The sequence below is a fragment of the Haliaeetus leucocephalus genome, unplaced genomic scaffold (genome assembly GCF_000737465.1).
Source record: "Haliaeetus leucocephalus isolate CR32 unplaced genomic scaffold, Haliaeetus_leucocephalus-4.0 Scaffold202, whole genome shotgun sequence".
Lineage (NCBI taxonomy): Eukaryota > Metazoa > Chordata > Aves > Accipitriformes > Accipitridae > Haliaeetus > Haliaeetus leucocephalus.
The window spans coordinates 313,189-339,950 of record NW_010972638.1 but is presented as its reverse complement, the minus strand read 5'-3'; the positions used below and the strand labels follow the sequence as shown (position 1 = coordinate 339,950).

The window sequence follows — 26,762 nt, the reverse complement described above, 5'->3', positions numbered from 1 at the left end:
AGCCAGTTACAAAGAGGAAGCTCTACTCAGGTACTTTGAAAGACTTCTGCAGAAATAAATAATCTGATTATAATTTCCACTAAAGAAAACTCACAGCAATAAGAATTTACATCACTACTACTGAAAAATCTTTAGAGTTTTACTTGCGATTGAAGTATTAAGCAGATGAATTCAAGAGAACAAAAGACACTAACCTACAACCATTAGATTTCCCCCTTTCAAAAAAATATAAGAAGCCAACACTAAGTCCAAGTAGTCTCTAAGTTACTTTGAATCTTCATCAGTTCTCCTTCACTGGATAGCAAAGAAGCAATCTTTGGAAGGTTGACTCAAGCCACCACAAATAAAATTGGTGGGTCAGAATCAAACTAAACAAAAATAAACTCCTTACAAACAGGATGACAAGAAGCTTCCACCTCACGTTACTAAGTCTCCAGCTGTAAAACAAAGGTTTCTTTCCTAGATGCTAACAGAGCCAACGCATAATAATAAAGACTTTTATTTTTCCTTGGGAGAGAGGAAGACACTAAATATATCAGAGTTAATTTTGAGCTGGTATGCTGTGCTCGCATAAATTCTTCTCTGCCCTTGCTGGGGGGATTTGTGTGCAGCAGTCTAAGCTGACAGGTCAAATACAGCAACACTATCGGACAGTTATCAGCTCGTCTCATCCCATGCAGTTACAGCTACATTTCAAGTTGTTTTTTTTTTTTCTTTATGACCTCCACACGCGTTGAAAAGTGTGATCAGCACCTCCTGAGTCTCTAAAAAGGATTAAGTTTATACTGAAATTATCTCAGGCTTTCCCCTACTGCTGGAGCTGAACATATGCAGGTGAGGAGACTAGACGGTTTGGAAAAAAACCCTACGTCTTGCCCCTCCACATGTTCCTGTAGCAAAAAACAGAGTACAAAGCCAATACAAACTATATCTGTACGTATGTCCTATAATAAGGACAGCACTCTAACCCCAAATTCAGCGTTGAGAACTATTCAAATAAAACAAACACCTGGAAATGAGTTCCGAATGCTAAGCTACAGCCTTTTTGCACACAGGTTCGTGCCAATTTCTTTCACACCTCAAACCAACGAGAGAGCTAACAGCCCCAGCCCAGATCCACGGCACTGCTGAGCGCCTCGGCTGCACCGGTCCTGCTGTGAGCCCAGAGCCACCCCCGGCACCACTGTCCTCGGGTCGGAGCCCACCTGCATCAGGGCAGCCGGGAACACGGGGTCCCCACGTACCCCCAGAACCACGCAGGCACGCCCAGACGCACGTTACAGCAGCACTTCATCAGAGACCTGCAAAGAGCTGCACGAGAGGACAAAAACCCGTGCGTAGCTGGGGCGAAGGCACATGGCACTGATCTATTGCTCTCTACAGAAACGCATGTTTTCCAGCACACTTGCAAAGCTTTCTCAAAAATTTAAAGTGCACAGTGATAAAAGCAGCATACAGCAATGTTGTATCCGTCTTCTTTGGTTGTATACTCTGGGAGGACCTATACAACATTTTTTCTGAGTTGAGCAGTCTTTAACACGCTGCTGGAATGCAGCCAGCAAACATGCAAGATTAACTTTTATTTCAACACTTCCAAATACTTTTTATCAACCATGCCACAACTGGTGGTTACTACATTTACATGAATAGCAAGGCAACAGTAAATGGATGTTTCCTATAAACTCACACTGATGACCAGACTTACTTTATTTTAAATTCTAATCACCTAGGCAGATCAAATGGACTGCAGTAAAAGAATTACGTGGGTTACCTAGAAGTTAAATTCTAGTAGTTATAAAGTCCTTCATCAAGAACATATGGAATAACTGAAACTAAGAGAACCCAAGGAGAAATTCCATGATCCAAGAGGAAAAAAATATTACCACCATTCTTGCTGATGATTTTTAAGAAATAATTCCCAAGCTCTCAATTTGGAATCTCTACCCCTGGGGCTCCCAGTGCTTGACTCCATCTCCTCACTGAGTGCATGCAATAATCTTCATATAAACTCAAACTTCTTAAAGCACACCATCTGAGATACCTCTTGTTAACTCAGTATTTTTTTCTTGCCATTAAAATTCTTTCCAGTGTGGTGACTGGAACTGTTTGGCATGAAATATGTATGAGCTCTAGTTCCTACCTAATTTAATTAGGAAAACTCTTAAGCAGCAACCACAGATATTTCTGTTACCTACAAAACTGTGCACAATGATAGTTGTGCAATGAAACTATCAGCAAAATTTGTTATCAACAGCCCAAGGGGTTGCCAGAGGGAAAAAAACAAACAAAAAAACCCCAACAAACCCAAACCAAACAAAAAAAAAGCAAACCAAAACCCAACCCACCAATTATGGCCTGACAGTAAGCCTAAAATAATTACTTTGGGAATACAAAGCACTTTGAAGTCATAAAGACCTCAAAATAGCGAGGGAGGACCAAAACATTTAGATAGACAAAGAAACAGAGGCCTAGATAATATTTTCACTTTAATATGTTTTAGGGTTTTTTTAATTATTTCATTCTTATAATCATTGCAATCAGCATGAAATCCAACTGTTTTATAAAGTTAGAATATTAAATGTGGGGCAAATCTGGGGCAAAAATGCTTGCCCACCTCAGTTTCCACACAGCTGTTCACTCTAAGAAGAATATAATTATGCATTTAAGAAAAAAAAAAAAAAGAAGTTAATATGCTATGTAATTTCCTGAGAAAGCAAGAAAGAAGCATATTGTGTGTTTGGGTTGAGATGTTATAAACATTAAAAAAAATAATCATGCTTTCAAATTATATGCCTATTTGGTGAATTTGTTGTTTAACATGCAAATAATCCTAATTGCAAATCACAACCAAAATCCAAATCATTTTAGACACCATTAAGTTGTAAATTATCCAAATAATTGAAAGAATACTTCAAGGCAATATTCTAATCTGCAGCCTTAGAAAAAAGGCCTTCTGAACCCAAAATCCCTTACTGTATTTTGTCATTGGCTTCCCAGGCATCCAATATCCTTTGTACTAGGCAGCATTTCTGGAACAGCTAGAGGGGAGAAAAAAAAAAAAAAAGAAGAGATAGGAAGAACATTTCAAAAGTTTGCCAAAGTAAGACTCATGCCTTAGGAAGTCTGTACTGAACTATAGTTACTTTTGTTCATTCCTTCACTCCTACTGAACAAGAACTTAAAGTTCAGCACTTATCTTTCCCAAGAGCTCAAGTTTCTTCTTTCTCAATTTTTTTCTCAGAGGATCCAGGGAAAACAGCAATACCTACAAACATCTTCAGCCTGCTTTTGGGCTTCACATGAGCAGTAATGAAGAACATTGTTGTCATTTTACAAACATAACAAAAAGTTGTCATCATTGGGGCCACAATCCAGAAGCTAAAACGTAGTTAACTACTTGTAGTTACTATTTTTTTTTGTCCAAAGTTTATATGTATCTTTACTAAAAAAAATTAAATAATAATGGATTCACAAGCCCATTAAATGAGATGGGTGGTATGTTTATTTTGTAATTGGATGCTATAAACAAATGTACAATAGCAAATACACTTCCATCCAGAACTGACAGAACCAAGTTATATCTAGACACTTTTAAATAAACTCCATGCTCTTGAACAGTTAGTCATACCATTTTCTTGTTAATGCATACGCAGACTGAATCAATCCATCTAAAATTCTCAGGTGACACAACGAGACTTACATGAGTAACCATGATATTCTCAGTATTGTTTTCTGGAGTCTCTAAGTTCTCTGTAGCCACATTTCCATTCAGCACCTCTTCTTTGCTTTCTAGGTCATTAGTAATAGTTTTTCCCTCTTGCACAGAGTGTGAAAGAATAGCTGCTATGGACAATTCCACTTGGAAATGCAAAAAGTTATTCCATGTGTATTTAAAAAATAAGTCCTGGAAAAAAATGAGAAAAAAATTCACTCTAGATGTATCTTACTATTTTTAACAATCAAATGATATTAGAACACTGCCCAGCTAGTTGTTTAATCAGCAATTCCACTAAAACAATTTTACTTATATGCCTCAGTATCCACTTATAGTTGAAGGTGCTCTGTTTGCTCTGCTGTAATGTATACTTTCCTATAAAACTCAGCACACTGGAAATACTCTCATACACAGCTAGGGCTCACAGCACAGACACACTGAAAAAAAAAGTTATCTATTCTGTGGCTGAATTAATCATAAGGAAAATATTAACTAAATAATTTCTAGGTATAAAAATAATTTTCTGAAAGACTGCCCAGGTTATATCGGCAGTTTTCAGAACACGTCCCTGTTCACAGCTAGACAAAAAGATCACCCCTCAGTATTACGCGAGCTGATACACACAACACACCCAAGCTTTCTCAATAACCAGACTATTTTGCATACGCACTACTAAACTCCTGTAACAATTAATTTGAAGCATGAGGTTCAGTTCAAAATACTAAGCATCTGTATTCGTATTACAAAAGCTATTCTAAGGATGGATGTTCCTACTTTCAGCAGATTAGAAAAATAATTAGACACTGGCACACATAAAACAAACTACCTTGCACTGAACAGATGGAAAGGGAAAGCAAAAATGTTCCCAGTTTAAAGTTATGCCCCCTCTCCCCTTACACAGTGTCACACTGTATTACTCACAAGTAATAAATTCATGGTACTGAGTCTGCATAGTTCCTGATTAATACTGGGAGTGTTTGTGTGAAGCAGAGCAGCTATTAGACGAGATCCATGAAGACGAGCATTCCCCAGTGGCTCCTCCAAGACACCAATTGTAGTTAGGATTGCTGTTTTCTATCAGAGAAAGAGATAATGAGTACCTCAGCGAGGACCAACATTTCCTTTCCTCGAGTGTGTATGCACAATGATTTGACTAAACATAAATAGTTCATTTCATAAATATTCTCTTCAGGTAAACCTAAACCATCTTCCCACACAGAGGACAGTGTCATGCAACCACTGTGAGACTTCTACTTCCAAAACCGAAGATTAAAATCAAAATATCCACTAACTAAAAGTTCCTTTCTCTTCACCCCTTAGCCATCTTTACACAAGCCACCAATCCCAACGTATCTCTACTTCTTGGTTTTACTTGAATACAATGGCTTTCAAAATTCCTACTGCCTAGTCCCTAAGCACCTGAATTATAAACTTTAAGTGTGCATTTTTCTTCAAAAGATGTTCGCTGGTTCCAGCATATGGCACTTTCAGAAAATATCCAGGAAGCCTGTGTGTAAGGAAAGGGAAACCCTGAAATGCAGGTCAGAAGCCATTTGCTCCTGAGAAAGGCTGAGATGCCCTACCTTGGGAGGGCTGAGCAGCAGCTGGTGGAAATCTTTTAGCCTTGGTTCAATACCATGTAAGATGCTGCTATTGACAGTGTAAGACCTTTCAAATCCCTGAGTGTATGAGTCCATCAGTCCTTCTACCCTGTAAAGAAGAAAAGCACAACGGTTAAGATTTGACAAAATCTTAAAATGGTCTCCAGTCACACTGTCCATATTGGTCATTTTCTCTTGAAAAATAGCTATGAATATGAAAAATAATAATGTTCAGCTAATGAATATATTTACATAACTACATTATATTAATATATCATTTACAAGATGATATTCACATAACAAAACTGTGAATGAGATGAGTGGGAAGTCTGCAGAGCTAACAAACAAATTACTGAAGTGCTTCCTGATTTTTAAGACTTTCCAAACATTTGAAAAGTAAATTACATCAGCAAGAGTTCACTATAAACATTTGTTAAAAACTGTAAACCTTCCACAAGTGTTCAAAAAGATGTACATAAATATACTAACTGATGAAAACCTCGAGCAGGCATGTAGCTGTGCTCATTATCATACCTCTTTATTGGCAAGCAGTAAGTTACAACAACTATTGCTAGCCCATTCCAACAGCAGTCTCACATTGGAATAAAAGAAATACTTTCATTTCAGTAATGAAATGTAATTCCAGCAAGGCAGGAATGGGCTAGATAGGAACCCCTAAGCCTCCAACTTATAAATCTTCAGAGATCCTGGGCACAAGACACAGCAGAATTAGCATCTCAACTTTTCAGTTTTAACCTGCACATGATTTTCTGACTAGCAACTTGTTTGTCCAGTGCCATCTTCTGTCCTAGTCTCCAGTACCTCCTCCTAATCTTCCATCACCTCCTTCACTCTTCCTTATTTTCTCCTTTTTTAAAAATTGAGATTTTCAATGTCTCCCTTCCTCCCCAGAACTCTATTTTGCCTTTTCTCTCCTCTGTCTCCACAAAAAAAAAAAGGGTGGATATAATTTTAAAAAACAAAATTAAAACTATACAGCCATATATATATATGCACACATCATCACACAGATTATGCACGATGCATCATTTCCTCCCCCATTCTGCATACATTCTGCTGCAAGACCTCTGCTACTGCGGACAAGACTTTGCTATACATGTGCAAGAGAACTACAAGAGCCCATAGAAGGGCCCAGTTGCCAACTGGTACAGCTGCCATGAGATACAGTGACTGCATCAATAAACCAAACAGTTTTTCTTGTACTCATTTCTAGACAGCACTTCACACTAGGCCAAAAAATTTCCTTTTTTGACTGAGTAAAACTAGATCTGAGTTCCTAAAATTGTTCTTGCTAGGGAAGCAAGTGCTAACTTACCCAGAGCGCCTTGTTTCCAGCAATGTTAGAAGAACTTGTGTTCCATTCACTATGCAATTTTCAGTCTGTTCTCCATCAAACATATTCTTCAGGAGTTGCTCTACACATTCCTGCCTGTTGATCAACATACACACATTAGCAGTGTAAGAATTAGAAGTATTTGGCAGTTGCTTTATTCACAAAATACCCACTTCTGGGTCTTCTGGAAAAAAAGGCTGCAATTTTTTTTTTTTTTTTTTTTTGAGAAAGAATAAAGACATTCCTCTCTAAAGTTTCATATGACAAGAATGGTTCTTGTCGTGGTTTAACCCCAGCCAGCAACTAACTACCACGCAGCCGCTCACTCACTCCCCCCGCATCCAGTGGGATGGGGGAGAAAATCAGGAAAAGAAGTAAAACTCCTGGGTTGAGATAAGAACGGTTTAATAGAACAGAAAAGAAGAAACTAATAATGATAATGATAACACTAATAAAATGACAACAGTAGTAATAAAAGGATTGGAATGCACAAATGATGCGCAGGGCAATTGCTCACCACCCGCCGACCAACACCCAGCTAGTCCCCCAGCGGCAATGCCCCGCCCCCACTTCCCAGTTCCTAAACTAGATGGGACGTCACATGGTATGGAATACCCTGTTGGCCAGTTTGGGTCAGGTGCCCTGGCTGGGCATGAGAAGCTGAAAAATCCTTGACTCTAGTCTAAACACTACTGAGCAACAACTGAAAACATCAGTGTTATCAACATTCTTCACATACTGAACTCAAAACATAGCACTGTACCAGCTACTACGAAGGCAGTTAACTACATCCCAGCTGAAACCAGGACAGTTCTACACCAGGTTTCTGAACTCGCTTACTCATCACTAAGGCAAGACCTGGTTATAAACACCTAGACTCCAAACCAATTTGTCATTCTCCTTTATCAACAGGATATACCTCTTAGTTATAAACAGGAAGACAACCCAATTGTTAACTCAGTCAATTTAATTTATTAAAGACAATAGGAAGCTATTAGCTGATGGTCTAAAATTATCCATCAGAATCACAGAAGACAACAAACAGTGGAAGCTGACGTTTATCATTTGCCAGTGGCATAATAAGATCCAGCACCTGGAAACAGAGGCCAACAAATGCAAACTGTAAATAAAATGCATATTTTTAGTAGTCTTAGCTATTATCCCCTTGAAATATCTTAATCAATTCACCACCTCTTTGAGCCCTTAAACCAAGATAAAACGCCTTCCAAATACTGACAGATTTGGGGCCAGGTGGAGGGATCACCAAGTGAAGTGTTGAAGACTGTTGGAGTCAGAATGAATAATGACATTGGTCCTTTCTAGCATTAAAAATTATTCTGACATGGCCTTAGAGTTGAAGAAGAATTAGCATAAAAGTAACAGCCCACTCTTCTCTCTACTATTTACCACGCTAAATGAATAATAGATATGAGGAATATGAGGTTCAGGCTGGCACTGTTACTCGTCTACAGTTACTTGACTGCAGCAGTGCCTGCTTCCACCTCTGTATTCAGATTCTTTCCTCATGCTAATTCTGAGGATGTTAATGACAGTCCTCCAAAATCCAGTACTCATCAAGTGCCTTTCTTGACTTGCTAAGTCACATGTCCAGCTAAAAACAGTATTACTCAAGTTCACAGCCTAATTTTTACTATTTTCTAGCATTTGAAAAAAATCTCATTTACATTTGTATAAATAAAATACGAGATAAAAATGTAAAATACATGAATAATGCATGAGAGAAAATTATTTTAATAAGTAGCAACTAAATACACTCCATCAGCACAAGCACAAGAGGCAGAGTCAGGAAAAAGAAGTAACAGTTTACCGTGATTAACTGAATTCACTTTTATTGCATACAGCCAACAGTTATTGAAAATCTAGATTTGCTATTTATTCCATAACCTTGATCATGGCTCCTTCTTGCTGCACTAGCTGATCATTAATTCATGATTCATAGATTAAAAAAAACTTATCCAAAGATCAACAAAGGTTACCAGCAATGCTTGGAAAAATTAGCCAAGAAAAGTAATGAGATGTGACCTTCAGCAGAAAGGTAAGTTGTGCAAAACATCACTTTCGTTCAAAGTATTTTTTCTTCTAAGCAGTGAAGTGGTATAATGACTCTTCAAAATGTTTTTTTAAAGTGCAAAAACGTTTTTATTTATCTCCTGGAAGTTACAGGTAGTCCTTGAAAACTTGCAAAGTGCATACACAGAGAGCACCAGGGAAGTGAAGGCAACTGGGAGGGAGAGCGAAGGGAGAGGGGGAAGAAGCTAAAGACCATCAGAGTATAGTATGAGGCAAACTTCAAATTGCAGTTTTGTATAATTCTTTGTATAATCAAGGAAACTTGCTTAAATTATACCACTGGTGTCACCAAGGCTCTCATGAAAGACCATGGGCAGCAATGTTCTGCCCCACACGCAGCAGGGTTCCACATCTCTCTCTAAAACTACTGAGAAAGTCTACGACTACCGAGAAAGTCTAAAATTACTGAAAAAGTCTGAAAGTACTGCATTCTCCATGGCCCGCCACACCTCCCACCACAGTGAACCATGACCCTCGTTAAAGGCCCTGGGCTTCCCAGGTGAAATGACCAAGCTGGAGCTCATCTCCAAACTTTAAAGGGCTTAAAACTGATACAGGCTTGATGAGATGCTGAAGGCTCTGCAATCAGGGATGCAATCTGCACTGAAAATCCAACATTGTGCTATTTGACAAGAAAGCATTATGGCAGGCCATGGGACAAAAGGCCAGATCTGCCTTATTTCTGTAGACACAGTAAAGAAAATGAAGCATTTAAGAAAGAACATTTCCCAGCAGGTGCAGAGTTACACATCAAGCCCGTGAAAGATCCTGTGCACATCTGCAGAGCCCATGGCTTTTCAGTGCTTGTGTGCAGCACGATTCACGTCCTGCTTTCACCTACTCACATCAGCTCCTGTCCCAACAGATGCCCCTGATATTCATGTATGAACCGACAGCTCAGAATCAGGAGAAAATAACAGCAATGTCACATAAATTAAGCAAGCTACGAGTCGACAAAAACATGGAAAATAGGAATTTTAAGCCCTAGTTATAGATGCTATATTATTGATTGCCAGCCTCTTGTTTCATCCCTTTTCTGTCAAAGTGGTGCCTTTAGGCCTAGAAGAGCCTTTTTAGGTTTCAATCTCATGTTGACTCTCCCATAAATGTTCTTAGGTTTGAAGCAAATGTAGGAAGCGGTAAACATGCTAACATAAATAATTTAAAGCTACATTACAAAGAAACAATGCCAAGGGAATAGAGTACACTTAAAAAATCAACATGTTCTGGTACACAACTCATACTTAACATTGTTTGGGAAATAACTCCTAACAAAAATACTCTTTGAAAGCTTCTTATCAATGTATTCCCCCAGTAATACTAGAGAAGTTAGTTCCGCGTTTGAAAAAAAACCCCAAAACCAAACTTCCAATGAAAAAACTTCTTCCAAGTTTCACTGCAAGTTGTCTGGACATAGACTGACAGGTTCTGTAAAGTGCTCCGCACCGCTAGCTGGGATCACAAGCATCCTTACATCCTTTTTTCAAGACAACACCTATCAAACACAACTTAGAAAAACTGAAACACTACAAATGCTGCTTTTGCCGACTGTATGCTAGTGACATTTATCACTCGATCACATCTTTAGAAGAACCCAACACACCCCAACAGTTTCCAAATGATGGAAATCACTAGATTCCCCTCCCCACAATTATTTAGTGACATACTACCTTCAAGTAGGTTATACAAGATCATCTGCAAGCATCACAAAACATGAACCAAAACAGCTTTTCTACATTTTCCAGCCAAACTACCAGGCCTAATAAAAGACAACAGTATCTCTATTTACAAATTTGTCTGCGAAGTTTATCAATCAGAAGTTAGAAAATGATCAAACCAATTACGTATCTGCGTTGTGATGTGCCATCTCTAAAGCACTGCACAATGTTTCTGAGACATGAGAGTTCATGACAGTCACAGGTGACCGGGCTTTGAGGAAAAAGAAATAGCTGACACCAACTCCAGTGTATTAGGAGATCCACAGGGATGGTACACAGAGAGAAGAGATCTGAATTGTCACCGTCTAGCCCTAACACCACAAGTAAATGGAATGACTTTTTGAATGATCAAGGAGGGCTAGGGAGGCATTTAAAGTGTGCAGGCTTACTTCTTTCAGGGTTCAACCAAATTTGTGGAATAAAACCAGGGAGATTAATGATTCAGTCTAAGTAACAGGCAGGCAGGCAGTCTTTGATGAAATGTATCAGGCAGCATCTCAGCACCACCTGATCTCTGTGGAAGTGCAGGCATCCCAAGGTTCACTTAAGTTAAGAAATCTACAACTGATATTTGACTCGGGAGCCAAAACACCATGCCAGAGGACACTGAGAGTGTGTAAGCAGACCTCAGCAAAGGTTGGAAGGCAAACTGATAGTGCCCCATACAAAACAATGCGCATGGTGACATATGAGGTACTACAGTGAGAAATTCCTTCTCTTGTCACAGCATTTGCTTCCCCATTTTGAAGAACGGCAACTTGATGATCTGAAACCCGTCTATATGGTACATGCAGCATGTTCACCAGTGGGCAGTTAAGAGCCACTGATTAGCCAAGTATGACTGAATCATAGAATCATTTAGGTTGGAAAAGACCTTTAAGATCTTCGAGTCCAACTGTTAGCCTAGCACTGCCAAGTCCACCACTAACCCTAGTCCCTAAGTGCCATGTCTACATGTCTTTTAAATACCTCCAGGGATGGTGACTCCACCACTTCCTTGGGCAGCCTGTTCCAATGCCTGACAACCCTTTTGGTGAAGAAATTTTTCCTAATATCCAAATTAAACCTCCACGGAACACTGTCCATGCAGGAATTTTAAGATTTGTCTTTGTGGGATTTGCCTCAACTATTGCCATCGCAGTTCACCTTTCTCCAAATTCACTATGAGTGTTTTAACACACTCGCTAGTATCACCTCATCTTGAATTAGGTTGTGAGCTTTGGGGATCACTAACCCCAATCTCCTGCCTTCATACAGAGCTACAAACCACAGAAATCTCAACAGAGGCAGTTAGGTGATGCTACAATTTAAAAGCTATATTAAATGGTTGGCACAAATGCCAAGAGTTAAGCAAAGGCTTGACATGCATAGTTTGTGTCTCTAGAGAGCTATCAGTAAGTGACAATATTAGTAGCAATTAGTTTAGCAACAGTCCTCTGACAGGTACTTACGATTCCAGTGCTGTGAGAAGGGGATCAGGCTCAGGTATATCCTGGAGTTGATTGCTCTGGTCTCTGCTCAATCTTATGATATCACACAGGGTCTGGGAAGCATTTGATTGCCTCTGTAAACAATGACATAGAGCATGTTTCAGTGCTAATGTCTCTACATGGCTCGTTCTGGCCATCAGAAAAAATTTAACATCGCTGGGAATACAAGAAACTGAATAAATGAGAATTTTTCAAAACAAGTGCTACCATGCTCTAGATTTTCATCTGTTAAATACAACATTGATGTGAATTATTAGAAGCATTAACAGATTTTAAAATCAAAGAGGTCTTCCTGAACTTAACAGTTAAATGCAGTTAAAGATTTCAGAAAGTGAGGATTCTTTTTTCATCTTCCTGACCAAGTGTGTTAACTTGCAAATTTCAAATACAAGTATTTCATTCTTACTTCTCACGACTCAGGAGGTTTCCTCCATGAAGAGAATAAATGGCTTGATAAAACCCTTTACAATTTAATTACTATGTATTAAAAGGCTTTAAAGTAGTATTTTGATAAATTAATCATCTCATTCTGGCTATCAATCAAAGACTCTCTGTAGCTACTGTATGTGTAAGATCTTATGCTGTAATTTAGCATTTATCCGTAAGATAGCACTGCTGAAGGCACACAAATCAGCGTGTTACTTCCCATTTTTTCTCTCAGAAAGGGCTTTTTTTGCTGTGATGAGATGAGGGAATCATAGTGTCGGCATTGACACTACACCAAAAGAATCCTGTGCCACCCAGTTCACTTTGCTACTGACACTCACAGGAACCTGTTAACAAGTGCTGCCATCCCCACCTAAGCCAAAGTAGACCAGCTAGAGATCAACACGCTTCCTTGTGTTTTTCCTGCTCAGCATCAGGGACGGCAGTCAACACCCAAATGTGAAATGATAGCGTAGGAAACTGAAACCCAGACCTAGAGCTCCTGGCTTGGATGTTTTGTGAAAATTATTGACAGAATAAAAAAAAAAAAAAAAGCACTCAAAATTTAATACTCAGCATGTCTTTTCATGGGCTCAGAGAACTGCATCTTGTAGATTCTACAACTGAATGTCTACTTACTTATTGTCTAAAAAGAATTGAAAGTTACAGCAAATTGGTTAATTTAAAAAGATTTTCAACAGCCCATTCCAAATAGCAGGTTCCTACTTAAAACCAAGGAAGTTACCACTGACTGTAGATATTGAGACGAACTGATGTAGTGGCAGAATGAACTAAGAAATTAGTAGTAAAATAAGTCAAAACCAGATTAAAAATACAACAAATGTTTTGGTATTGAGCAACCAGAGGACAGGATGTCCACCCATACAGACCATCCTCATTATCCCCTTCCATAAGTCACCTGGGCATTATCATAGAGGCAGAGAGAGTCTTCTGGACCTTACAGGACCCGCTACCCACAAAGACAAAACTTAAGTCTTGTCATACTCACGTCCTCATCCTGGCTTGAATGGATCAGTTCCACAAGTCTCTGAATAATCTTTGCTTCATTAAGCCACTGGAGGGAAAGGAAGGGGGAAAGAAAATCCTTGATTGATATCACAGAATTCAAAACAAGAGGATCTTTGAGAAGCTTTGCATAACACAGGCTTTTCAAGAAGGGAAAGCCCTTTCCTTCTATTTCATCATCAAAGCCACAGGCAGTATACAAACTCCCCTAGGCATAAATAGAGATGCATTTTAAATTGCATCAGCATGTATACCCTGCCCATGGAACTGAAAACCTAAATACCTTTGGAAAACATGGAATAGATCAGTCATAAACATTATCTCATCTGAAGCAGTATTAGCATAATTATCAACATGTTCTTCTCCTACCATTTCCTATTCTTACAGTCTTACTACTGTTTACACTAAATTTCTCAGACTTTGAGATGACATAACAATGTTGCTGTTATACCTTGCCTCCTTGCTCTATGCCAACTTCAGACCTCCTGATCTTAGTGCAAGCTATCGCTTTACCTCCCTTCCCTGACCGCATGCAAACCAAGTATGCCATCTGCAAATGATATGTTCCAGTCTCTCCCTTCCCAGCTTCATCTGCAAGCTCAACTTCTCATTTCCACCCAACCATTTTCACTCAAATTTCTACGGTCTTCATTCCAGGCAAACTGCTAGATGTCTAACATCAATCAAACTAATCAGTCAAATCAGGCAAACTAATGCATTCTCAGTTGCTTTTGAAATAACTGACCAAACATTAATTAAAAGGTAAAAGACTTTGGAGGTTTCTGCAACGATATAATCTTCCATCACTCTTCAGATGAGTCATGGAGGAAATGAACAATCTCCTGCCTTCCACTTCTTTTTAAGAAGGCTGTCTGCATATCTTCTTCCCTTGAACGCTCATTCTTTTGTTATCTATTCACATGACTTCAACTATAATCCTTATATTGACTCTTTATCAGCTTTGCTCTAATAACCCTCCTACAGATTTCATCCTCTCCTCTCCAATGCCATGCTGAGTATGATGAATGTCTGACTTAAAACAAAAATTCCAGATCACCATTTTTAGTGACTTTTCCCATGAATAATACTGTTTTCCTACTAAGTCTAAAATGTCTGACTTTGTCTCCCTTCTGACGTACCTTATTATTGCAAAAATACTAATGTTGTCCAAAAATCTTCCCAGCATACAGCTGGGAAATCGAGTATTTCATTCAAGACCATATTTTCAGATCTGGTTTCTGTAATTTCTTCTTCCCAACATCCAGTTTACCCAGAAGTTAAAAAACTGGGTTCCTAAGATATTTTTCCTCAACAGTCTCTCTACCAACCTATCTCCTCAGATTCTTCCACTGGTTTCTTGTTTCCCAGCATCAATATTATCAAGACCATCACAGTAGAGGTGATCCCTGCTGTGTCTTAATACATCAGTCTTGCCATCTCCGTTCTACTAACAAAGCAACTGTTCATTCCCTCTTGGCTCATTTAGTCTGCAAGCATCTTTTGTCATTCTCCTGTGCTTGGATATGACTACAGAAATACTTCTTTCAAATCCTAAGACTCAGTCTTCTGATGACAGCTCAGGTAGCTGTCAATTGGCAATTTACCAAAACAGCTTCATCAAGATGAATGAAATTCTCCTCATTTGTATCTTCTAAAAACCAGCTGCTCATATCTATCAATTATGCCTACTGGTAGTCTCCGTAACAATAAAATTACCCATCTCTCCTCTCCCTTTCTCTGTGCTACATTTGCATGTTTCATTTTGCATCATCAGTCACACACCCCATGTTTGCACATCACCATGATTTACAAGCCCAGATTTTGACTGCAGTCTGGGTATTCCCACACTATTAACAAATTGCACAATTTCAGTAAAAAACCCCAAACACACTTATATCCATTTTACCTGCAAGTTTCCTTTCGTCAAATCATAAGCTCCATTGACATGGTTCAGTGGGCGTTTCAGCCTGTTTGTTGCTTCGTGCAGAACCTACCTGCCAATCCGTGTCAGCAGAGGAATTTTTACCTATCGAAGTTCCATCTACCCTTATGACTTCCACAGCCCAGAAGAAAACTACTTATTAACACTCCCACATTAAATGTATTTTCTTTCCCTTGCAGAGCACAGCAAGATAAATCCCAGCCCTCCGTCAGAGTTTCAACTTTATTTTGTATCAACATTCTCCCCAAAGTCCTACATTGCTTGGGCCTAGGGGCCTTATTAATTAAAAATGGGAGTTACACAGTAAGCAAGGGTAAGAAGGTTTGCTCTTTTTTCCTGGACTGCCATAATAATAGGCTCTGGGGGGAGTTGGATGGCCAGAGAGAGAGGTACTGCGGAGAGGGAAGCATGATCATTCATCTGAACAAAGGAATTACTGTTCCTGGGAACTGAGGGACACAGAAAATGAAATTCAAAAGCAAAAAAAACCCCAACTGAAATAATCTGTTAAGATCAGAAGAGCAATACCAAAATTTGGTGAATTAAGAAGCACCTAGTAAACCTGGAAGAGATCAATTCCTCTGTCTTGAGGTTGTTCTCAAAGAGATGAACTTTGACATTCACAAGAAAAAGACTCAAATAAAAGCTGTGACACTTACAGGACTTACCTACGTGGACTGAAGTACAATAGCATTACCCTCAGCATCTCCCTTAAAAGAGTCACACCTGAAACACAAACTCTTCTGACCACATGCAACTCAGCAGCGTGTTTACTCTCACTGATGAATGACACACTTGTAAGGAATTCACGGACAGAACACTTGCACATATGTGCAACTTGAATTATTCTACAGGAAGACTGCAAGACACAGGGCCAGCAAGCAGGAGGTGGTTGATGTAGCCATTGTTTGTTGCCTGCAAACAAACCAGGCTCTTGGGTTTGCTGCCTCCTGATTAGGGAGCGTTGGGCTTCTGCTGGGGAGCACATGTATCACATATGCTCAGGCACCACAGAACAAGCGGGACATGGCAAACTGGTCCAGGCAAACTGGGACTTGGCAGTTAGTGAGGCAGTGGGCATGGAAGGAGGTGTGGAGGTGCTGCTGAAGGCTGTGTGGGACTGCAAGATCTGTGCAACCGTAGTGGTGGCATGCAAGAGGGCACGGTCCCCACCACCAGCTGAGGCAACTGTATCTGGCACATGAGAGGCCTCAACCCACATGAAGCTCCTGAGTGAGGGCATGGGCAACCACGTCACAGGCAGCAGGGAGCACCTGGTGCTTCTCCTTAATGTCCCTCACCTGCAGCAGATGCACTCTCATCAAGGCACTGTGCTGCCAGGCGATGGGAGTTATGGGCAGAGGCAAGAAGACAATGTAATATATTCTGGATGAACAGAATTTCAACAGGGGTTTTCTGCAGAGACCATGGAAACAGTCAGGTTTTCCTGGACCCTAATTTTGCATGGAAGATGAAACAGCCAGAGACTACACAGGAATTAGAGGACAGAGACTCCCAGGTCAGGAGTGGCTGGAAGCTGGGAACATGAGAACAGCTCTTTCACCGCCAGGAGATATGCACTTACAGAATAGGCATTAACAGCTTGGCGGTAACAGGCAAGAGGAACAGGTTTCCTCAAGGGAGTCATCACAGCCACCCAAGCCTGAAACTCACACCAACAGGAAGAGGCAGTGGCAGAGGAGCATGGCTGGAGACTCCCTTCTGCAGAGAACGAAGAACCTGCTCGCCACCAGATTTGCTGTTTTGACAAGCATGCTGCTTGCCAGCAGCTCAGACTCCCCCCAGCGTGTGGGGAGACTGCCAAGGCTCATCCAAGCCCTTGGACGACTGCTCCTTCCTCCTGATGCCATGTGTGCACCGATACCACTGCCAACGGACATCTCAGGTCTATCACGAGTGACTACAGGGCCCTGCTAGGGTGAAGCCCTGAATCAGTCCCTGCGCTGCCCATCACATCCTTTGCCAGGTTCAACTCTGGTTGAGCTGTGGACTTCCTAACAACATCCATGTCTGCTCGGGCAGCCTCTCACTGCCACTCCTTGGTGCTCCATCCCCGCTCCACCATCTCAGCGCTGTCTGTGCGTGCGTGAGCTCAGGCAGGAGTGCCCTGCTCACCCATGCAGACCTTCTCCCACGCCTGCTTGACTTTCTGCGCATCGGGATGGACCATTCTGTCTAAGCACTAACTCTTACCTTTCTCTGTGATGACTTCCCTCCCACATAACCTGCTACTAGGCTCAAGGACTGGGTAGGCCTAACAGCAGAGGTTACCAGTAAAAAATAATGAGTCAATAGTGGCAACCGTACTCCTAAGTGTTTTAAACACTTACGTGAACAATACCACATTGCGGGGCTGCAGCTGATATGCAGGAGAGGAGGAACTTAGACAAGCTCGAGGGAGGAACCTCAGAAGTTCAAGAAAGGCAAAATGCAAAGTCCTGCATGAGGGATGGAGTAACGTGGGGAGTCAAGGAGCCAGGAACAGCTCTCAGAAAAGGCCAAGAGGGCCCTTAGTGGACCTATTACACCAGGACTCAGCACTGTACCCTTGATGGCCTGAGGGCAGGCAGCAGTGCGAGAGCAGGGATTGCTCCCCTCCATTCAGCGAGACCCATCAAGATGCTGGTTCAGCCTGGGGCTCACCAGCACAGGACAGACATTGCAATATTGCAGCAGGTCCCATGGAGGCCCCTGAGGTGGTCGGGGCTGGAGCACATGAGGTTGGACAAGAGGCTGAGAGTGGGGTTTGTTCAGCCCAGAGAGGAGAAGGCAAAGAGGAGACCCTGTTGTGGTCTGTGGCTGCTCAGTGGGACAGGGAGTGACAATGGAGTCAGGCTGCTCTTGGAGGTACCATGATGGGATGAGAGGCACAAAATGCAGCAAGGGAAATTCCAACTGGGTATTAGGAAAAAAAAAATCTCCACCTGAGGGTGATCAAACACTGGAAGAGGACCCAGACAGGTCTCTGCTCCTGGAGATAGTGAAAACTCATCCAGCTAAGGCCTTGAGTAATCTATTTTAATGGGACCTGCACTGCAGAGGCATTTGGACCTTCTCAGGGTCCATAACCTGCATAACCTGAGTTATGCTATGAATGAAATTTTGAAGTCTTGCAAGGTCAATACTTAAGAAAGTCTGTTATATTAGGACATCAACAAAACTTAATTTTCTAAAACCTGATGAAAATATACCTAATAAGAGTGTGACTTTGGCTTGGATGTTCCTAATCAGCCATAGTAAAAGAAAGTTCATGCTTGATTATTTAAGATGGTCGTCAAACAAGGGACTCTGCGACAATCAACAGACCAAATTGTCTGATCTTTCAAGGATCACAATGTGAATAGTCACTTCACTGAAGTACTCACAGTAAGCTTTCCTCCACTGAGGACTGATCTTGCAGTAGGACAATTTTTATTACAAGAGAAAGATATCTGCATTAGTCTAGTCTAGCCCTGGGAGCTACTGTTTCTTTAGGGTAAAGATGGCATGAAGAATATGCCCTTTTTATTCTTGTAGTTTGTTACCTGTGAAAGCAACAGAAAAAAGCAGGACAACGTGCGGGGGGTGGGGGAGAAGTTCCGTGCTGTGATCACTACCCATGGTAGACTCTGACAAAAAGGCTACACGATACCCTGGCTACAAGAGGTGAAAACTGGAGCACCAGTTCAACCACAGTGGTACAGAGCTCACGAGGGGTTTCTACAGAAGTCACTGGCAAGCCATGGTCCACGCCTGGGCACTCTTCACCAGGAGAAGCAGATTTCTCTTCAGAATCACAGGGATCACATTCTCCCAATTACCAAGGAAACCATGTCAGGTATGTTGAATGGTGTAACCCACTCTGCAGCACAAAGGTGGGGTTTGTCATGAGATCCCGGTGACACGCTGTGCTTCAGCTGAGCCATAGCAGGTTCTCTCCTCCAGACCTGAATCAGGAACACAGGCTAATTCTTCTCCACGAAGATTATACAACAGAGGCTGTACTTTCTGTCACTAAGGCAAGCATGAGAAGATGAAGTACAGAAGAGATATCTACAATAACTGGATCTGCTTCACATAAATTCACAGTACATGCCAGCAAAATCAGACGTGGAATCTTCTCACAGCAGTTGTGCCTCTTTGCTTTTTTCTATGTAAGATTTTATACTAATAACACACAGACAGAGGACAGACTTCTTTGATGTCACTTATCTGTCCTGATATTAAAAATGCTTCAAGAAGCAACCCATATCTGAACTTTCTTGCTGCACAAGAAGTAAATTATTTAAAGTCAATATTATTTCTTTCACAAATCCACAGAGACGTTCCAGGATCAAATGACACCGATCAAAGAGAATATGCTGTCATCCATCTGCACAATGCCAGATTTGTCCAAGGATATCAAAACGTAGGTGCCTGAAAGACAAGCAGGCTGGAAGGACCTCCTCAGAGGTTTCTCAGGAAGACTATTCTAGTATTTCCAATTGTCACAGTCCAGAAACAGGGAGGAGACAGAGCTGTAAAGATTCAATGTACACAACAGTTTATTTCATTTACATTGCACCCACCCCCAGGCTGCTGAATTTGGAGGCTTCCTTGTACAGTGGTGCTTCTGTCAAACTCAGGACAGAAGTATGGAGGAACAGCATGTGCTAGCAAAGTTTTTTCCTGTTAGCACAGCTCTCCAAAATAACAAAATCTGAGCTACATGAACAAAGCATTCCTCTGTCATGCATGAACAGAAGGAAATGCATAAGGAATTATTGTATTTTCATGTTAACTGTATGCCTTCAATTACAGATCAAGGAAGAGAAAGGGGAAAACCACCACAAACTGTAGTTCTACAAATAGTTTAAGAACATATAAAATGGCACTGCCACCTTCTCTCTGCTCATACTCATCCACTTATCTTCTGGTCCTTTCTCCTCCCTTACCATTGCACAAGTCCATGCAAAACAAAAAGCCAACCCAAACCAAGGAACTGAGCAGGCTGAAAACAATCCTGGCAAAAAATACAAACGAAAGCGAGGTGTTTTCAGTTGGATCAATTCCCTAGTCCATGTCACCTTACAACCACACGAACACTTCAGCTGGCAAAGATTCAAGAGGAGCCAGATGGACAGAGCAAGCAGTTAAGAAGGTGAAAGCAGGACTGCCTGTTTCTGTGGCAATGTCAACGTACAGCGCTGGTGGAGTCACTGGCCCAGCTTCGCTCGGCGCTCCAAGTCAAATGCTTGCACTTGGACAGTAAGAACCTGCACCCTGGCTAACATCATCTGAGCAAGCAGTAGACAAGGAAACTTCAAGCACACGCTTTAGAAGGCCCATTCAGTAGAAAACAGAGCAGAGAACGGAGCCACCAGCACCATCCAGCTATCACAGTCTAAGGATCTCTAAAATGGAAGGCCAGAGAATTACTCTTGTGCAATTATCAGGGAGTCTCTAACTTACTGAATCAAAGCAACAATGTGGACATCAAATCCCTAAGAAGAGGTGCTTTAGGACTTGTTATGCAGAATATGATTTTGTTTAACTTAAAACTTAAGATGCCATCTTCATAAATCTGACACTGTAAAACTCTACCTTTTCAGACAGCAAGAAATATATAACAAACCAAGTAAAGTTCACAGGATTTTGCCAGCATAGCAATGTCAAGTGGAAAAGTAGTCTTTTCACACCCCTAAGTGATGTACTCTCAATGGCAGCACTTTCTAGTGAAAAATGGTGCTTCTCAAACTTTACTTGGACAGCAAAGCTTTCAGCTTTTGCTAAGTCACACAAACACAATACAGAAGGCATTTTGTTGTTCAGATGACATTCACATTGTACTTGAGAAATAGCTGGAATGTAACCTGGAGACCCTGATGTAATGTTAGACCTCCTTAGATACCATCCAGGAGCAGGGTATATCAATACCAGGGAAACCTTAAAATACTAAGTTTAATTGCTGTCACTGTGCTACAAAAGTAGTTGATGAACAGCTAGCCAAAAATCTATGGCACAGGATGTCTATCCAAAACACTAGCTACTGCATGGAGAAAGATGTGCACATAGGGAAAAAAACCCTAAACGTAGCATTTAAAGACATACAGTACTGTCAGTGAATGACATTTGAATGCAGGTTCAACATACAGATCAATCAGTCAGCTGGAAACTGTTTAACAGATGACGACAACACACAGGAATTTATGACACAATATGTAAGTAGTTAATTAAATGCACACAAATGAAAAAGTGCAGCTCAGATCCAGATCACAAGATAGATGGACGCCGCTGTGCTGTTTGATAAGGGGCGCGTGGCCTTATGGTTACCATCCAATACACTGCTTGACAGACCATGTTCTCCTGAATTTCAGCAGTTAGGAGTGGGAGAAGAGTGGCTAAGCAGGAGTGAGCCCCTGGGAAGATCAGCCAATTGCAGCTGTACAAGTTCCTGAAAAATTAATACTTTTCCTCTTGCTAAAACTCAAACCAGACTGATATCTGAGGTGTCCAGCATCCCAAACAAATGTGAAGACTGCTTTGAGACATCAGACAATTCGCAACTGTTCTAGCTACCAGCTGACAGACAGTATTTTTTTTCCTGAAGTGATGAAAAGCTAAAGCAGTCCATGAAGTATAACTTTTATTTCTAATACCTACCAAAAATCAAGCTTGAAAATTAACTTTTCTGGAGACCTAAGTTTCTGAATATATTGCCAAAACTGCTGATAAGTAGCTTCTCTAAACATTCAATCCCAAATTTCAATATTGCTACTACTTTCTGTTTTTCTGAGAAGTTCTTAAGCCATTGGATTTTTAAATGCTTGGGGATAATAATTACATTAAGACTATTTGTAAAAAAAAAAACAAAAACAAAAACCAACTTTCAAGTGCACCTCCAGTGCCCCTTGGTATCTTCACTTTGTTTTCATTTTTTCTGACTGTGTGAAATCTTTAAGGGGTAGAATTAACCTGATAGGATGGGGTTAAAATATATCCCATCCAGATCTGCGTGTTTATGGACGGTTGATATTTGGAAACCTGGATATTTGGAAGTTTCCTGGATGGAAGCCATCCATCCAGGAAAAACACTACTCATTTTAACATTGGAAGAAGAAAATAATTGCATTTATCTTGGTAATATTACACTGCACTATTGCAATGTCTGTCCTGCACTGGTGAGCCCCAGACTGGCCCCAGTATCTTGAGAGGTCTCACCAGTGCTCAGCAGAAAGGAGCAATCCCTGCCCTCACCCCTCCAGCTGCCCTTGGGCCATCATGGCCTGGGATGTGGTTGGACCTTTTCTACAAAGCTGCTTTCTCTTCCAGTGAATCCTCCATCATCATTATCCTCCATTAGTCCATCTCTTGAAGGCTTTTTCCTCCCATCTTCTTCCTTGGTATTACTATTTGATGTCTAACCAATTGCACTGCTGACTTTCCTGTCAAAAATGAGGACTTCCTTTCATGGGTGAATGCCCATACAAGTCTGTAAGGATCGATGTGTGCCTGTATTTTCTTCCTTCTCTGAACAGTATGTGTACTGCATGATGCACCGTAAGGCTGAGAGGAGGAATCAAGCAATGGTAATTATCCTTCCTGAGTCTCTGCAGAGAACGTTTACCTGCTAAGCTATGGTGTGGTCAATGCTCCAGACACAGAATACTTAGGCAGCAAAGTTTGCCAAACATATAAAATCTGGTGTGGGCTTCAGTGACTCGTATACAGTTTTCCATATGGCACACTGCTCTTCTGGTTTACTGAGAGGGAGCCAAAGGAGGGTTTTTTTCTCCTCTAATCCTGTACATCTGCCCACTAAAGGGGGGATGAGGCAGCCTCACCCAGACCGGGCTATGAAGGGAGAAAAACTTGTCCCACCTGTAAAGCAAACTAAGTATCTCAATAAGATATTTTATAAGGCTGCCTATTAAAGAGGAAGGGGAGGGAGGAGACACAAGATACCATCTACCAAAAAAATCACACACACCACTGAACATGGTGAGGAATTAAACAAATTACTGTCCCAAACAATCAGTCTAAAACTCTGAACACTGGGAAAGATTACAAATTTCCTTTGTCAAAGCTCTACAGCAAAAACAGCTAGAGTAAATAGTGGTTGCTATATGGAAAAATGAGTTGAAAATCCTTTACTGCCAGGGACTGAACTAGGCTTCTGTCATGCAAGCCACAAACAGGCTGAAGTACCCAAAGTAACCAACGTGTAGACTCTAGCACCAAGAAAAACAGTTTTCAGAAGAGTGGATCCACTCTCATAATAAATGACAAAAAGAATTCTATTTCTTTAAGACACAAACAAACAAACCCCCTTGTTCCCAATCTTGTAAAGAAAAAAAATAGTAGATTCTCACATTCAGTACTTCTTGCCGTAGAGTTGCAGGCTCCACACAGCTGATTAGACGAAGCAGGAGGTCCATCATTGCTGATGTATCTATATGCTTTAGCACCAGGCTAATAAATTTGTCTTTTTTCCTTAAAAATGCAATCACCTAAAAATAAAAGTGTCATCATCAGTTGCTAGTACAACATACAGACATGGCACACAGAAGTTCCCATACTTCACCTTGTCTCAACCAACCAATCTTGATGCAAAACGGCTACTAGGTTCGAGAAATTGTCCAGAGAATGAGAGAACATCATTCTCATTTCAAGACAATACTAATCAAATCTGTTTAGCTATCTTTTCTTTCCTCTATGCCACAAAGAAACCAAAGCCCACAGAAATAAGAGCATCAAGAAGCTGGTGAAGCTGGAGAATTTTCCATTCCACTAAGGCTCTCTGACAGCCTTCGTTTAAAAAAAATCAATTTTGAATTGGAACGCATGTATTCCTAAAGCACTGTTCAGCTCATGTTTCCAGCACCCCTTTTACAGGCATGAGACTGAGGCATTGTTTATATAATGAGATGATTCTGGGCAATGATCAAAGGATGCATCAATATGCTTTAGTATGAAAAATAAAGCTTTAACTGTAACGCAGGAATATCCCAGCTACTACAGATCTAAACCCAAAACTATACAAAGGTATCTAAATGAGCCAGCATCTCTCTCAATTGAGCAATCCGAAGAACTTTTCAAAGCCTACATTTCAATTCCAAACTTAAAGAGCACAGCAAGCTATTTTTCAACTCTAAGAACAGGAGATCATGAGGGTAGCAATGATACTGCCATACAACACAAACAACGTTAGTGAATTAATTTGTGCTTACATATCAGGACAAATCTAATTGCTACCTGTTCCGTTTTTCTTGCAATGAGATTCCCAATAGTCTTACTGAAGAAACTGGCAAGCAAAGGGTTCAAAGGAGGCTCGTGATCCAAGAAGTCATAGAGGATATTCAGCAGAGTTTCATCCCCCCCTAGCTTGTCATTGATCTGCGGCACATCCGAGGTCAGCAGTTCACAGGCTGTGTTTGGATATCTGGAAGGACAGAACCAGAGCAACTAAAGGTGAAATGAAAACTCTCAAGAAAATCTTCCCTTATTAAAGTTATAAAGAGTAGGAGGATCACCCTTCTGGGGCGCAGGGGGGAAAAGAATATCACACAAGAAACAAGAGTCATCTACATTAATGGCGCATTTTAAGGAAACACTGTTTCCTGTAGCACATCATGTGAATTGGGTTTTTTGTTTGTTTTTTTACAACTGAATTATGCATCTCAGCTGCCTTCAAATTGCAGTTAGCTCTGATTTTTAAAGGTGATGCTTAAGCAGTTTTAATACACTTAAAATCTCTTAACATGAATCCATTTGCGCAACTAAAATTAACCCAAAAATTGAAGGTTGCTCTGAAGAATGCGTATTTTAGCAGGTTTCTGTAACATTTCTGAAAAATTCGTCCTTCCATGACTGGAGCTGAATTAAAAATGAGCATCATATTTTATTTTTTAAATTAGGAGGACTAGAATTTAGAGACAGAACATTAGATCTAACACAAAATGCGTAACAAATAAGCATACACTATGTACGAGCAAGCAATTCATAGCCAACCTTTTGAGTTTCAATTTTTCAGTAACATCTATATCTATAAAACTGTTTTTCAGAAAATATTATTATGCCTGCTTTAGATCATTTTTCTCACTTAAATCAGAATATGGAATTATATTTGACAGCTTATGAAATCCTTTTTTTTTCCCTGACCTTGCTTCTTGGTCTTCCAGGCGGTACTTTCAGAAATAGATCACATTTATGATCAGAAAAGGTAATAACGTGTTTACAATTATGTTTATAATTAGACAGTCTCAAAGTGCATACATAGGAAACAATATTTAAACTCAACACAAAAAAACTGCTTTGGGGGGACTGTTAGTTTTGCTAAAAGAGTAAAGTTTCTTCAGGTTGAAATTCTACATTAAAAGCCAACTCCACCATATAGCTACATGGCACTGTTTAGCAAACATTTTACTGATTCAGTCTCTCCATTACTCATGCGATGAAGGAATTAAGCAGGGGATGGGAGGCTGTCACACTACAACACCGAAATTCATCTAGCTATTTTTTATTTTTTTAAACCTCATTTCAGCATTTCAGTGTTAGTGTCTTAATTTCATATTCTAGCTACTGTCCATCTATAAAAAGGGCTTAAGAGAACTCCTTTGAAAAAGACCTATTCACCATCACACAGAGCTTATTGTAATCAGAAACAGCAATTCATTAGTGCTGTGAAATTCAACCTAGCACTGAACTTTAACACTATTTTCACAGTTTCAATGATATATATGATCCTAGAGTCAAAAGGCAGCTAGACTTTATTTTTAAACCATGATTTACTCTTACTCCACTAATTGTTTAAAGACTCTAACAGGGCACGCTCAAGTGGTTCAGCAGTTCTAAGCACAAAGCAGCAATTCTGAACACCAGACTTCCCACTGAGTGCCAGTTCTTATCCACGCTTCCTAAAGTAGTTTTGATTTGTTATCAAGTGATACAGATTAAAAATAAAACCTGTCCTTTACAGTTTGAGCATCTTCTCTGTGTAAACAGAGCTGGTTATCTTCCCCCCCCCCCCAAACAAAAATAAAATTTACTACAGATTTTAATAATGGTCAACTAAATTAATAGCAACATTAAAAAAGCTACAGAATACTCTTGCTGCAAATGCGTGTTCATTCTTTAAGTAATGCATTCACTTTCCAAATAAAAATTGTGCCATTCCATAAAACACAAACCCAAGAGATTTCCTGCTTTTAATAGTTATGCAAGGTCTACCACTTTTTGTAACTTTAGACACGAGCCAAGATCAATATAAAACACTCCTCCAATAACATGACTGTTTCTACAACACAAAAGGAATACTTTCACTTTTGTAAAACAGCAAAGCTGAAACAATCTTACAATACACAGCAAGATTCCCCCCCCCCCCCCCAAAATGTGCGGTGAACTCAGCACCCGCCGTGCGG

At 40.4% G+C, this 26,762-nt stretch overlaps 1 protein-coding gene across 4 annotated transcripts in view; it reads right to left on the bottom strand.

The window, feature by feature from the left end:
• The window catches only part of PPP6R2 (protein phosphatase 6, regulatory subunit 2), an 88,813-nt gene that overhangs the window by 37,588 nt on the left and 24,463 nt on the right, over positions 1 to 26,762 (bottom strand). For all 4 annotated transcript variants that reach the window (XM_010566037.1, XM_010566038.1, XM_010566035.1 and 1 more), the window contains 9 exons: positions 24,598 to 24,784; positions 23,715 to 23,852; positions 13,405 to 13,470; positions 11,931 to 12,043; positions 6,653 to 6,766; positions 5,299 to 5,425; positions 4,637 to 4,789; positions 3,701 to 3,904; positions 2,974 to 3,038 (listed from right to left, as the gene is read on the bottom strand). In XM_010566037.1, the coding sequence (XP_010564339.1) occupies positions 2,974 to 3,038; positions 3,701 to 3,904; positions 4,637 to 4,789; positions 5,299 to 5,425; positions 6,653 to 6,766; positions 11,931 to 12,043; positions 13,405 to 13,470; positions 23,715 to 23,852; positions 24,598 to 24,784 (1,167 nt within the window). The remainder of the gene's footprint in view (positions 1 to 2,973; positions 3,039 to 3,700; positions 3,905 to 4,636; positions 4,790 to 5,298; positions 5,426 to 6,652; positions 6,767 to 11,930; positions 12,044 to 13,404; positions 13,471 to 23,714; positions 23,853 to 24,597; positions 24,785 to 26,762) is intronic.